At 43.6% G+C, this 14,162-nt stretch overlaps 1 protein-coding gene across 10 annotated transcripts in view; it reads left to right on the top strand.

Moving 5' to 3' along the window:
* The first annotated feature begins 4,106 nt into the window (after nucleotides 1–4,106).
* NRXN1 (neurexin 1) overlaps nucleotides 4,107–14,162 on the top strand; it is a 669,617-nt gene continuing 659,561 nt past the window's right edge. For all 10 annotated transcript variants that reach the window (XM_041489370.1, XM_041489359.1, XM_041489362.1 and 7 more), the window contains exon 1: nucleotides 4,107–5,569. In XM_041489370.1, coding sequence (XP_041345304.1) covers nucleotides 4,831–5,569 — 739 coding nt within the window. In that variant the 5' untranslated portion in view covers nucleotides 4,107–4,830. The remainder of the gene's footprint in view (nucleotides 5,570–14,162) is intronic.

Genomic DNA, 14,162 nt, shown 5'->3' on the forward strand with positions numbered 1-14,162 from the left:
CCGGCCTCGCTTCTCCCCGGTGCCGCCCGGCGCAGCCTCTCCCGCGCGATCCCTCCATCCGTGCCCCGCCGTGTCCCGGTGCCGCGGCGGCGGTGCCGGCGGCCCCCGCGCAGGTAAGGCGCGCCCGCAGCGCGGGCGGAGCGGCGCCGCGGAGGAGCAGCCCCAGCCCCGCGCTCCGCCGCGGCGGAGCCGGTGGTGGCGGCGGCGCGAGAGGCTGGTGGGTTTGCGTGCGGCGTTGTGGAGAGGTGGATGGCGAGGAGAGGAGATGGTGGAGCGGAGGTGTAAGTTAAAGGTTGGATGCGGTGATTTATTGCCCCCTTGCCAAGGCGGGGGGAGGAGGGGAGAGGGGGTCTGCGAGACTTGAGCGATAAAATCAATCTGCTGCATGTTCTCCCTGGCGTGAGCTGCCGTGGCGAAACGCGAAGCCGGGGCAGCGATGGGATATCGCAATATTGTTGTTATTTATCGGCGGCGGTCTGAAAGAGACGAGGGGCTTGTGCGGGAAGTGCATTGATAATTTGGGACATTTTCTATTGTGTGTCAGAAGAAAGAGGGCACTCGGCTTCTTCGATATGTGTTTGAAACTGTTTAGGTTCCTGCTGATGGTGTGCATTTTTGAAGGGGTAGAAATTATATCATAAGCATATTAAAATAAAGACATCTGCAGACTGGAAGGGGAGCAAAATCGATCATTCCAGCCTCTTTGGAAAGAATTTGATTCTAGAAATTACGTAGAAATGAAAGGAAAAGATTAATGATGCTGTTAAGTCTGCTTTTGAATTAGAGCGCTTCTCCTTTTGGCTGCAGCAAGGTTGTTTTTCAGATCCTTTTATTTCATCCGGTAATTTGTGAACTCTGGTCTTCCCCGCACCCAGAGACAATGCTCTGTATTTCATACAATAAGGATTCTGCCAAGGATTGTGCATGCCAACCGACCTGGCATTTATTAAGGATTTATTGACCTATGGGTGTCTCTCTCTCTCTCTCTTTTTCTAATTTGAAAAGGCTCAATCGGGGCACCTGTGACTAAATCATAATTTTTGAAGAATAAAAAATGGTTGTAAAGGGGTGGGGGAAGCATACGAATTCACTGGCGAGGCTCCGAATGCAATAGCTACATTTATATTGGTTTGTGCATATTTCTCGCTACATATGTGCGTGTTCATGGATACATTGCTGGGAGGGATGCCTGGTACTTGAGAGCCATTTGAGATAGATAGATATATAGATAGATCTATATTAATAAATTGTCCTCTTCCGAGAATGAAAGTGTCCCTCTGCTTTTGGAAATGACTAGACAAGACTGTGCTGTTTATTGGCAATGTGTGAAATTATACCGCCAGTAATAAATAAGTAATTGTTTGCTGGGCTATTTTTTCCTTGTGTCTTTCTCCTTTCTTTTACAGTCTTTCCACCTCTCTGTCTTTTAGTATTTCCTTTTTTATTATTTTTTTCTTTCCCTCTTTTTTTTTTTCTCCTTCTTTTTTCTTTCTCTTCACCCTCTCGCCGCTGCTGCTTCTTTTTCAGTTTTTCCCCCCCTCTTTTTTTTAGTTTTTCCTTTTTTTTTTTTTTTTTTTTCCCTCTTTTTTTTTTTTTTTTCTCCTTCTTTTTTTCTTTAGCTTCACCCTCTCGCCGCTGCTGCTGCTGTGTGTGTGTGTGTGTGAGTGAGGGGGCAGGCAGGCGCTGCAGCCAGCGGCAGGCAGCGGGCAGGGATGCTCGCGAGGTGGGATCCCCGCGCGGCGGCTCTCCGCGGACACCTGTAGGGATCGCTCTGGCACGCACGGCGGCCGCGCACACGCTCGCACACACTCACACTCACACCGCGTCCTTGCCTGGCTCCCCCCACCCTCTTTCCCACCCCTGGTAGACACCACGGGCTCCTGGCACCCTCCCGCTCCTGCGCCCCTCGCACGGAGGCGCAAACCCCTTCCCTTCCTTCGCCCCGCTCCTCCCGCACCGGCGGCGCCCGCCCCGCGCACCTTGCGCCCCCCTCCCCTTTCCCGCCGCTCCTCCCGCATTCCCTCCCCACCGCCCCTTCCCCCGGGGGCCAGCCCAGCTCCAGCAGCTGCCCGGTAACCCCCGTGAACACACACACACACACAGAGCCCGCGCCCCTTCCCCACACACCCCGTCTCTTCAAACCTCCCCTTTCTCCCACGCCCCCCTCACACACAGTCCCCCCCGCTCCGTGTCATTGTCCCCGGGCACGCACGCCGTGTCTCACACCGCCAGCCAGCGCCCGGCTCCCCGCGCCCCCACACAACCCAAACCCGCTCCATCACCTCCTCCTTCCGCTCCGCCGCAGCGGGGCCCCGCGGCCGCCCTCACGTCCCCTCCCCGCTCTGGGCGCGCCCCCCGGCTTCCCCTGGAGCGCAGCCCCCGGCGGCGCAGGGCCAGCGGCGGGGCCGCTCCGGCTCGGGCGGGCGCGGGCAGCGGCGCCGCCGCCCCGTCGGGCCGCGCAGGGCGGAGCTGTTCCGGGTGCTGAAGCAGGAGCGGCCGCTCGGCGCCGTGCCGCAAGCCAGCGGCGCCCCAGCCCGCGGCCACCGCCGCGCCCCGGAGGGCCCTTTGGGGACCGGGGTTGCGGGGGCTTCCGCCGCGGGTTCTCCCGGGAGCTGCCAGAAAATCCCTCGGCTGGTCGCGGCGTTGCCAGAGGTGGCTCCTGCCGAGGGGCAAGGAGGGCGTGGGGGAAACCTGAGGGTCTGCCTGCTGCTGGTGGGGACGCCTGGCCTCTGCCCGCGAAGTTTGGGGGGGTTTTTCTCCCTTTTGCTGCTCTTGCCCACCTCACGTGTGGCGAATAATAAAAATAATCGTGTTGACATTTAGAGGAATGAAATTAAATATAGAGAGAGTAGGAGGTGACTTAGCAGCTCTGAACGTGTCAGGTGCAGGCAGCTGAGGTGTGTGCCTGTTTTTAAAACATTTCTCCCTGGCAGGGTCATCTCTGCCCCCTCTCCCCACACACGCATGCACACACACACACGAACACATACCCCAGCCCAGAAGAGGGCTTGGCAGCAGCTCTGGCCATGCTATTGTGCCCGCCTAAGTGCTGCTGGCAAAGAAATGCAAGGGAAGGGAAGGGGAAGCGATGAGTGAGGAGGTGTTGGAGATCCTCTCCTCCATCAGAAGAGGTCTGCTAATACACAGCTTCCAGAAAAGATACAGCAGCTCTGGGGGAGAAAAGCAGCCTCTCCGCTGAAACGTTTTGGATGTAGAGACCTCTTCAGTGGATAAGGGTGAACTGTGGCATATATATAATTTTGAAAACAGAGGAGTTGTTCTCTCCTTGTTCTCTTAAGTAAGGGCAGCTGAGTAAATATACATAAAATACTGCAACCAATTTCAGAGGACTAACACCTGGGATTAGCTGATCTGCATTGTGAATAATGTCAACATCAGAGCTGGCTTGAATTGGATTTTCCCTGCCGTAGCAGAATATATCAGCCCCAGAGGAAACCAGGTAGAAGAAAAAAATGTTTTCAAAAGCATTAAAAAAATTCAAAAAGCTGTCTAAGAAACTATTGCAATTCTTCCTCTCCCCAGGAAAAATAAACCAGTAGGTGTGTCATGCATAGTGGAGGTTGTCAGTTCCTGCTGGGAGCTCAGGCCACTTTATTTTTTTGACCTGTATTAGAAACAATCAGAACTGGGCTTGGTAGCATCATCTGTATGACTAGGAGCTTGTAGCTTCACAGGCGATGGTGTTTTCAAAAATAAATTAAAATAAAATACATTGAAAAGTAAACACATCTTTTCTGTTTAACATTGTTCTTGTAATAATAAAATGCACCACCGAAATATTTGAAAGTTTTGGAAAGGTAAGTAGTTTACATTTAGATTATACCATAAAAATGTAATCTAGTATAAACATATATGTTGAGTTTTGTGTTTAGCGCTGCAACCTATTACAATTTCTCAGTAACTTGAAAATTACAGCAGCATTTTCCTAATGTCCAACACCAGTCAAAATGAAAAAAATAATCACAAACATTCACTATTGATCAACTTTGTGATTCAACATGTTATTAGTTGTCATTTCTTATTATTCTGTTTCAATTCCTTGCAGATTAGAAACAAAAACAATAGAGGAAAATCACCCCCCTGGATCTTAGCCTTGGCCTTTTTCAAGCAAAGAGAAGAGGAGCTGCCAGGCTTTGCATGTCAAGTGGCCACTCGGCTGTTTGACAGCTTCTGGGTTTCTACCCCGTTGGGATTGAGGCAGATCAAGCAACCACGAGCGATGAGTCCTGTCCTCTGCTGACGCTGCTCCAGCACCATGGCAGACAGGCTGTGATATGACAAGAGGATCCATCCTAGGGAGGCAGCATTGGGATCCATAATTGGCTTCCTGGGAAACTACAGCTGGTGGAGAGGATGTAAAAAGAGGCGCGCATGTGCCAGGATATTGCTACAGCCTTGCCGAGCTGGTGGATCCACTTGGAGGAGAGTTTTGCCACTGATCTTGGTTTTTTTCCCAGTTTGGTAATGTTGGCTTTGGGGAAAATTTCTGCTGACTCACCCACCCCTGGACACCTTTTGCAGAGCGTGGCCGGTCAGTGAAGAGATCCAACGGCGCCTTACCCCCACTGCAGATCCCCTCCGGTGGCCTCTGGCACCATCCTGTGCCCAACCCCATCTCGTGGGGCAGCTGCAGCCCCCCGCCCCGGGGAGTCTCCCACAGTGACCCCCGCACCCGGGGCGGGGGTGAGCGTGCCCAAAGCTTCCAGCGCGGCCGGCGCCCGGCAAGATTTTACCCTGTCTGCCGCCGGGGCCCCGGTGCCGCCCCCCGCCAGCCCTGCCGCCCCGCTCACCCGCCCCAGGCCGCGCAGGATGGGGGCGGTGCTGGTGCGGCGCGGGGGCTGCCTGCTGCTCTGGCTGGCCCTACTGCTGGGCTGCTGGGCTGAGCTGGGCAGCGGGCTGGAGTTCCCGGGTGCGGAGGGCCAGTGGACCCGCTTCCCCAAGTGGAACGCCTGCTGCGAGAGCGAAATGAGCTTCAACATGAAGACACGCAGCTCCAGCGGGCTGGTGCTCTACTTTGATGACGAGGGTTTCTGTGACTTCCTGGAGCTCATCCTCACCCAGGGAGGGCGGCTACAGCTCAGCTTCTCCATCTTCTGTGCCGAGCCTGCCACCTTGCTCTCGGACACGGCGGTCAACGACAACCTCTGGCACGCTGTTGTCATCCGCCGCCACTTCAAGAACACGACGCTGATCATTGACCGAGCCGAGGCCAAGTGGGTGGAGGTGAAGTCCAAACGGCGGGACATGACTGTCTTCAGCGGGCTCTTCCTAGGAGGGCTCCCGCCGGAGCTGCGGTCGGCGACACTAAAGCTGACGCTCTCCTCCGTCAAGGACCGGGAGCCCTTCAAGGGCTGGATAACAGACGTGCGGGTGAACTACACGCAGGCGTCGCCGGTGGAGAGCCAGGAGGTGCGGCTGGATGACGAGCAGAGCCGGCTGTGCGCCAGGGACGACGTCTGCCTCAACGGGGGCGTCTGCTCGGTGCTCAACGACCAGGCCGTCTGCGACTGCTCCCAAACGGGCTTCCGAGGGAAGGACTGCAGTGAAGGTAAGGGGCCATTTCAGCTCGCCCCATCGCCCCCCTCCCCATCGCTCTATGGAGGGGATGGGTTGGAGGCCAGGCCTGCATGAAGTTTCATCTGTATGAGTGGATCTTCCTCCCGCCCCTCTCTTCCCACCATGTCCCCGGCTCCCCTCTTCCCCACCTTCTCCTCCATGTCTTCCACGTGTCTCTGTGGCCAACCATGGTGCCATCACTCTTCTGTTCTCTGCGAAGCTGGGTGAGAGGAGGAAGAGGATGTTATCTGAGCATCTTCCTGGGATTTCGGGTTGTTCTGGGTAAAGGAGAGATGGATGCTGGGTACCAGGTGTCACCCAGATGGCAGGGGGTGGCTGGAACCGCGCTCGGTGGGAGCTGAGGGAGGGGACGTGCATGCTTGTCACAAGCAGCTGGTGGTAATCAATTTGGGGAGCAGGGAAATTGGTGCTGGGAATAATTTAACTGGATTAAGTGCAAAGGTGACCTGGGTTTGGTTTTGTAGGGTAGAGGAGACCCAGAGTCTACTTTGTATTTGCCTCTGCTATGTCATTGAAATAAAATCAGTGATTTATTTGTGAATTCCTTAAATTGTGGCCAGGGAGGAAAAGGATTAAACAGAGGATTATGTTTTTACATGAATGCGAAGGGTACTGCTTTGCACCATATTTAGCAATTCACCATGCCAGTTAGACAGGGAGAACACAGAAGGGCAAGGGGGAAGTACATACTCCAAGACCACAAAATGACCGAGTAGTTTTACCAAGGAAGAGGAAACCTAGAAAAACAGCAGTTTCCTTAATCTCATCTACAAATAAATCACTGGGTAAAATATGATTCATATTCAGTGCCCATTGTTTTTGGCAAATGGAAATAATGTGAACGTTTACTTTGCAGATGCATGCAGGACTCTTGTTTTATTATTTTGTTAGTAAATGTACCATTGCTTGCAGCTCCTTAGGCATAGAAATTATGTATGTTGTGTACCTAGAGCAGGACGTGAAGGTGTATAAATGAAATAAGAGTATCAAGGGAAAATATGATTATCATGTCAAAATTGGAGAGCAAAGACCTAAGTTTAAAATGTAAAAGGTAAATACGAATAAGATATTATCAAGGCCAAATTAAGATCTTCACTGAGTGACTGCATGACATTTATGGCTGAATAATTTGCCTTTAGCATTTCTATCAGATTTCACTTATTATAAGAAAGAAAGCATCATTTGTGACTGTGCTTTATTATGTAACACCTTCTGTCCTTAGTGTCAATACTCAAAACACTACAGTCATTCTGCATCCTGTTTACTTTATCAGCTGTTTATCTCTCATCTGCCATTTGTGAAAAATTCAAACCCAATTGATATTTTAAATAATTTTTTACAGGAGCAAATAATAGTTTCAGAAAACTAGTCATTTGTACTTTAAATTGCACCCATTCCCAGAAACTGTAAAATGAAATATCTTTTATATTAGGTAAACCCTCTCAATTGATTTAGTATTTGGGTATCAATTTTTAATATATGATGCTACATAATATATAGGTGTATGTACAATATTGAATTGTCTTAGCATCTCTGAGTTAAGCCCTATTATAAAGAAAAAGAAAATTATGAGGTCCAGCAGTTTTGTTAAAGCAATAATGGTAACTTAAGTACTATTAATACTATCATACATTTATATGTCCTTTACACTAAAACATAGTTTATTTATTTGAAGTTATTTTGCACGTATAATACTTATGTGAGAGAGTTCACGTGATTGTTTGTAGTATCAGTCAGATAAATTGTTGCCTTTACATAATAACAGGTTCAGTGGCTATTTTTAAGAAACATTTTTATGTTTAGATCAAATTTTAGAGAAATACATGTCCATATTTATATTTAGTAAAAATTGCATGGAACTTTTAAGAAGATGATACTCAAAATAACATTTAGAATCCCCCTCAAATTAAGGTAAAATGCTGACTTCATTTAAGTGCTAGTGGTTTTTACATCGGTGTTGACATCAGTGGGATCAAGAGTCTCCTCATATGTCCCTTGACTACTGAGAAACCTTGTAAAATAATAGCAAGACTTATAATTTTAGCAGAAAGTATTCACATTCTGGTTTCATTTGAAACAGGAGGCAACATTTGCCCTGACAGCAACATAAATGGAACTACATTGCAATTTATACCTGTTAATTGAGAAAATGTAGCAACTGACACTTCCATCAGTCAAGTTTTGATGAAGGGATTCGAAGTTACTCATATGTGCCAGCAAAGATATTGAACTGTTATAAATTATTTAATATTCTAAGAAACAGGAAAGGCAGAAGGACAAGTAAAGCCTTTGTATCTGCCAAGAAAGAAACCTTGGCTTCTGTTCTTTAGTTTTTTGTAGCCAACATAGACATTAAGCTGTTGAACTTTGATCTTTTGTTCCCAGAATGTGTAAATTTCCCACAAGCCTTAGAAAGACATTGCTATTGCTAGAGGATCATCTCAGTCTGCAATTATCTGAAGGGGTCTTTTGAGTTTTCACCCCTACCCTTGTTTTGGTTTTTGTTTAAAAATGGTTTTAGATAGGAAAACCCCCGAACTTTCCATTTTTATCTGAAATTGTAGCCATGTGTCCTAGTTGATACCTTTTCTTTAAAGGTGAAAGATGGTAATTAAATTCTATATTCCTTGGATTTTTTAATATAAATAATTTTTTTGTCTTGGATTTGTTGTTTTTGTATATCTCTGCAGTCTGGTAAAACACAGAGTTCCTCAGTGTAATGAGGAGTGTAATAATTAATACCAACAACAGCAAAGAAAATATTTTCAAAATTTTCTACCCTGACTTGCACATTTAGGGATTAAAATGTAATAGATTTAGAATCAATGTTTCAAGTCTTAAGATGCCATTTTTAATACAAGTTAAGTTATTTTCAGGAGAAAATCTGATGGCTTTTTTTCCCCAGATTTTCATCTTTGAAAAGCTTATTAATGATCCTTGAAGTAATATTTTTTCTTGTAAGAATGAAGTTCAACCAAGTTTTGCGTTGGGTTTTTTTGTTGTGTTGTGTTTTTTCTTTGTTGTTTTGGGTTTTTTTTTTTGTTTTTTTTGGGGTTTTTTTTGGTTCTTTTTTTTTTAATCCATAGTAATATAAATTATTTCCAATAGTCTTAACTGGTTTTATACCTCTCTGAATCAGGAGTAGCTTCATTTATGTTTTATGAACTACACCACTGTGAGAACAGTGCAAGCCAGGAAGGAACCATTCAGTCATTCCTTTTGTTCCAGTAGGATCTAAGTTCTCTTCAATGGGAGCATTGGCATAAATCAGAGAAAAAGGACTGGAATTTTGCTTTAGTGTCAAGGATGTGCAGTCCATAGCAAAGAAAAATATGATCTCGAGCAGTTCTCTGATTGATAGGCCCATGAATAAAAACAGTACAAGAGCCTTCTGAAAGATAAAATCTCTGCTTTGTACTGAAAAAGGCAAGGGTATATTAGTCCACATAATAATAGTGATTCAGTAGAAGGAAAAATACAAAAAAATTATAATGAATTTTGTTAGGAATAAGAGTAGCATTGAAATAGACCCTGCCTGCATTATCAGTTTTCTGCTAAGTTTTTGACATACATTTCAATCTTCTATTAGGTGAAAATTACAATATTTCCTGAAATTATTCAAGTTGTTATGGCTTGATTCTATGATATGGAGAGATTTTTATTAAAAATATAAACTTTAAAGTCAGATTTTTAGTGAATTAAGTTAAGGTCCTAGAAAGTAAGGAGAATATATTATACATATCAGTGAACCTCCATATTCTTCTTGTAATTTTTCTCCTTAGGTTAAAATGTCAAAACAATAAAAAAAAAACTCTATTATTAAGTTACTAAAATAGTGACCTTCTGATTTTAGACAAAAAAAAAAATTCCTTTCATACTCATTGATATTATAATAGCCTTGTCCAATATCCTGTCTGAGAAAATAAGCATGTAGTTCTAAAAGAGGTAGTAAAATACACATGATGCATTGAGTTGGGGAAAGTTTCTCACTGATGCTAACTTCTTGTCACTCCATGCCTTTCTGCTTGTCAATATCTCTAGTGGCTTTAAAAAGTTGCAGACAGGATCCTTTATCTTTTTAAAATATAGCTTCCCTACTTACCTCAATATTAGCATCTATTCAGGCAATTGCTCTGTGAATTCAAACTATTCCTGTTTATAACATGTATGTTCCACTGAGTTTCTGGTTTTTGAGAAAAATGAGCTGTTCAGGCAGCTGTTCACTGTAAGAGATACTCTTTCTTGTCAGATATTCAGAAGCTGATGCCAGCTATGGTTTGAACTGTGAAAGTGATTTTTGAGGAAGTCAGTTCCAGATGTCTCAGCCCAGCCAGCATTTAGATTTGTTTGTTTGGGTTCTGAATATACTGCATCAGTCTTTGTTATATTTCCTTTTGCATGTTAACTTTTTTAAAAAGCATCCAATATTTATATCTCTTTGAAATTTTTGATATTTTAATCCACATTGTTCTCTTTATGCCTTGAATGAAACATTTGAACTTCTTTTGGTGTTAATTATCTGTTTCAAGTTGCGTGTTTGAGTGAGATGTTGTTGAACTCATTGCCAATAGTCAGTCTTAACAGAGTAGTCACCATGGTCTTTATCCCTCTTGAATCTTAGCTAAATTTACTTTGGACTATTAAATACTGTGAACAAAACTTGCCTTTTTGATTTACACTTCAGAATCTTTATCTACACTATCTGTATTTCTTTTCATGCTGAATTTCTTGGCAGTGGCAGTGGCCACTGGGGTGATGTGCATTTAGGAGGAGGGCTAGAAATGCACGAGATTGCACTGAAGTTCTATATATGTACAAACCATGTAAATAATTTAACAATCATTATTTCACTTTATTTAATATTTTTAAATGGTGGCTTCGTTGTCAGAGTAGAATCTTGAGAGCAGATAGCCAAGTAACCAAAAAGTCATTCAGAACTGTTACACTGACTTTTAGTAATATGAAAACCCAGTCCTTATGTCAGTTTAAAGGATAGTTGTACATCATTTTCCTAATGAAATTTGATATAGTCTTTTGTTTGCCACGATTCAGTATGATAGGATATTGATTTCAATATCTGCCTCATGTAAAATCACAGGAGTTAAAATACCGTTTCACTGGTAATTAGGAGTTGGCAGTCTGTTTTATATTATCTTCTAGGGACGTCTCTTTTGAGTATTACTAATCCTTTCAATATGCAGATATTCAGAATCTGTAGCCTAGATCTTGGTACTCCAGGTAAATAATATTTGAAATAGTGAAGTTGTTGTTTCCCCTTTGCACCTAGTAGAGGTGCTGGGTCTTTGTTAAATTTAAGTCTATATTGTGAATTATAGACAGCTAATATGCTAGAAGGATTTATATCTAGCACCATAGGGCCTTGTGTCAGATTGGTCATACTCATTCAGAATTTCAAAATAATATATATTAAAATTGTCTATGTTTTGATGTAATTGCACTTCAGGGCTTGCAGGCTTTTTGGACCAAATGTACTTGATCTTTTGTCTCAGCTGAAGGTTGGCTCTCTGGGAGTCTTTTAACAATAGAAGCCAGCAATGGATTTGTGGGATTTTTACCCCTTCATCATTACTGACCTGATGGACAGGAATGGGGAAAAAGGCTGGCAAATAAAATGAGTTCCTGATAGAAATAGTTTTATGTATAGGCTAGCATTAACATATGCAGCTTGGAGGGTTCCTGTATCTTTTAAAAAACATATTAAAATTGGTTGGTAACTTAAAAGAGAAGGCTTCATTCATCTGTCTTGGTGAATTTAATATGATGTTTTACCTACCAGGAAGCTTGGTGTTCCTTGTAGAAAACATGAAAACATACCAGTTTCTGGAAAAATGCTCTGTCCAGTTTGCTGTGTTGTAGTTGAAACTTGTGTACCTTCATAAACACATGATTTTCCAGAATAGTGAGGGGCATTCTGAGGTGTTCAATAACTTTGTGAACTAGAGGACTAAATTGTAGAGACCAAATATACTTCTTTCATTGTTTATGGTGTAACAGACATACCTTTAATTGTGTTATGTATAGAATTGACTAACAAAGTCAGGGTAAATAGTGCTTTGCTGCCTTTATTTAGTTCTGTGCTGAGCTGAGATCGTAATTTAATTTTTTACAAAAGATGTGCACTTTCTTGAATGGCAGTTTCTCCTACTGTGGTGATGCTATCTGAGTGTATCACAAGCGCTTCACCAGCCTGGATTATATTGTCGTGTATGCAGAACTCAATTTTTCAGCTCAGGTGCTCTTGTGCCAAGCTAAAAAGTAATTGTATGTGGTGAATTTATGCAAATGTGTAGCCATTCTCCTGGATCTCAGAGTATAATCAGTAGGATCAATAAGTGCTTCAATGAACAAAATATCTGCAGTTACTAATGAAGCAATGAAGTAGGAAAACTCACATGGGTTTGATAAGACGTTGCTTTCTTAGTGACTCTGGCCAGTTCACACCACTTTTTCAGTTTGCCTTCCAATCTGTAAAAACTCCATGCTGGAGCTTTTGGTAAGATCTTTTTTCCTGGTCATCAGATACTTGAAAGATCAGAATTTCTATTAGGGATGTAGGAGAAGAAGTCGAGACCTGAAGCTTCCTTCGCTATTGTGCGATCACTTTAGTCTACAGACCTGATAATTGTTAGCTGGCTTTGAAATTGCAGGCCTTCCTACTGCCTATCCATAGCTGAGTGTTCAGAACAGTGTGGTTTTTCTTGCTTTTTTGTCTGTTACTGTCTGCCATTATTCTGACTAGACACTGGAAATGATGTAGCTTGTCACCTGCCAGCCACTTCTCCTTCGACAATTCAGATCTTCTGATGGTAACAACAGTTCTCATCCTTTGCAATGTTACACCTGTATAAAAGTCTTCCTTATTATTGTAAAAGGTTCCTTATTACTGTAGAAGAATTAGGATTTAATGTCTGAGCAGAGTGAAGAACTCTTACTCCTAGTCAACAACCACATACTTTTTTTAGTTTCATTCTCTTCCATTTTCAATGAAAAATCTGAGGGTGAATGTAGGAACACAGTTTGTGGTGATTGGGAGTGGGGCTGTGGCCCAGCCTCATCCCCAGTGGGCACAGCTGTGAGGAGCAGGTGAGCAGCACTGACAGCAATGAGCCATGGAGTGCCCAGGGGCACTGACTGTTCCAAAGGGAGCAGAGGGCACACAGGTGCAATGCATGAACAATGAGGAGTATAAATGTTGGGTTAAAGAACAAAAAGGGCAGATGCCTGCAGCCTTCTGAAGTATTGTGATGTTCTTCTGTACTGGCAGGCACCTGAAGCTTTCGAAGAGGTATGGTGCTAGTACGGGGGAGTGGTTAAAGCCTTCTGAAATTGCACGGTGACACTCTGTGTAGGGTGGCTGTCTCGGCTGCAGCATGTGCTGCGACAGGTGAAAGTGAGAGGTGGCCTCAGTTATGCCTTCCTTGAGATCGTAGAGAAATGAATCAGAGGTAGCTGGAAAGAAGAACAGGATTCTGTGATGAGATTTTAGATTTTTTAAATGCTATGGAGTGTATTAGGAACCTACAATTAATTAGTTATGTCCTAATCAGCAGCAAATTTGGCACTTTTTAGATATCTGAAGAAAATGTGTTCTGTTTTCATTTTCCACTGGAGTCAATTTGAAGTCCCATTGACTCAAGTTTGGAATTAGGGCAAACCTAATAACCTGCTGATTCTGAAATTATTATTCAAGTAGGAATATGAAAACAGAGAGAACTAGGGCAAATTAAATAACCTGCTGATTCTGCCTATAGTATTCATCTGGGAATGTCTATAGAGAAAATACTTTTCATAAATTCTGATATTTATTGCCTTGATCATCATCACTATAATTATTCATTAGTTTAATATGTACCTTATGAACCATGCTGGAAGAGTGAAGTCATACGACTAATTTTGTCTTAAATGTAAGACTCTCTATAATTTGAGGGAAAACCTGATTTGCCGAATAAATGGATGGCGTGGAATCACATTTGCAGTTGCTGCCACTAGAAACTGTGAAATAGTGGATTTTGGCTATGGAAGTGTAACACCCCAACAATGCTACACAGGTGTGCAAGCCACAAATTCCTTTCAGACTGTGGCACGTTGCACAAGGTCTTGAAATGAGAACATTTGACTTTTTGATTTTGTCTAGAGAAAGGGCTTTGCATTGCTTAAAGGCAGAGAAACTTGATTGATTCTTTCCACAGTGCTGTCGTTTTATAATTAAGTGAATGTGTATCGCCATTAAGGAGGTCACTGGCATTACCCTATGCACCTGAAATGTGTATCACAATTCCAAAGTTTCTGAATTCTGATGCAGAATGACCTTCTTGTTCATCTTCTTTCTCTTTAGTGCTTTTTTGCTTTAACAAAAAACATTTTAAAATTACATTTTTTTCAAAGGAGGTATTTCCATTAAGGAAAAACTCATTGAGAAATGAATGTAGTATAAATTATATGTACTTTCTTTTGAATAAGTGTCTAGAAAATGACAGAATTAGTGACTAGATGTGGTGTGCCGATCTGTATCTCAATAGTGTCATTTTCTTTATGATCCTGAT

This window comes from Pyrgilauda ruficollis, unplaced genomic scaffold (genome assembly GCF_017590135.1).
Source record: "Pyrgilauda ruficollis isolate IOZ18807 unplaced genomic scaffold, ASM1759013v1 scaffold93, whole genome shotgun sequence".
In the NCBI taxonomy this organism is placed as follows: Eukaryota; Metazoa; Chordata; class Aves; order Passeriformes; family Passeridae; genus Pyrgilauda; species Pyrgilauda ruficollis.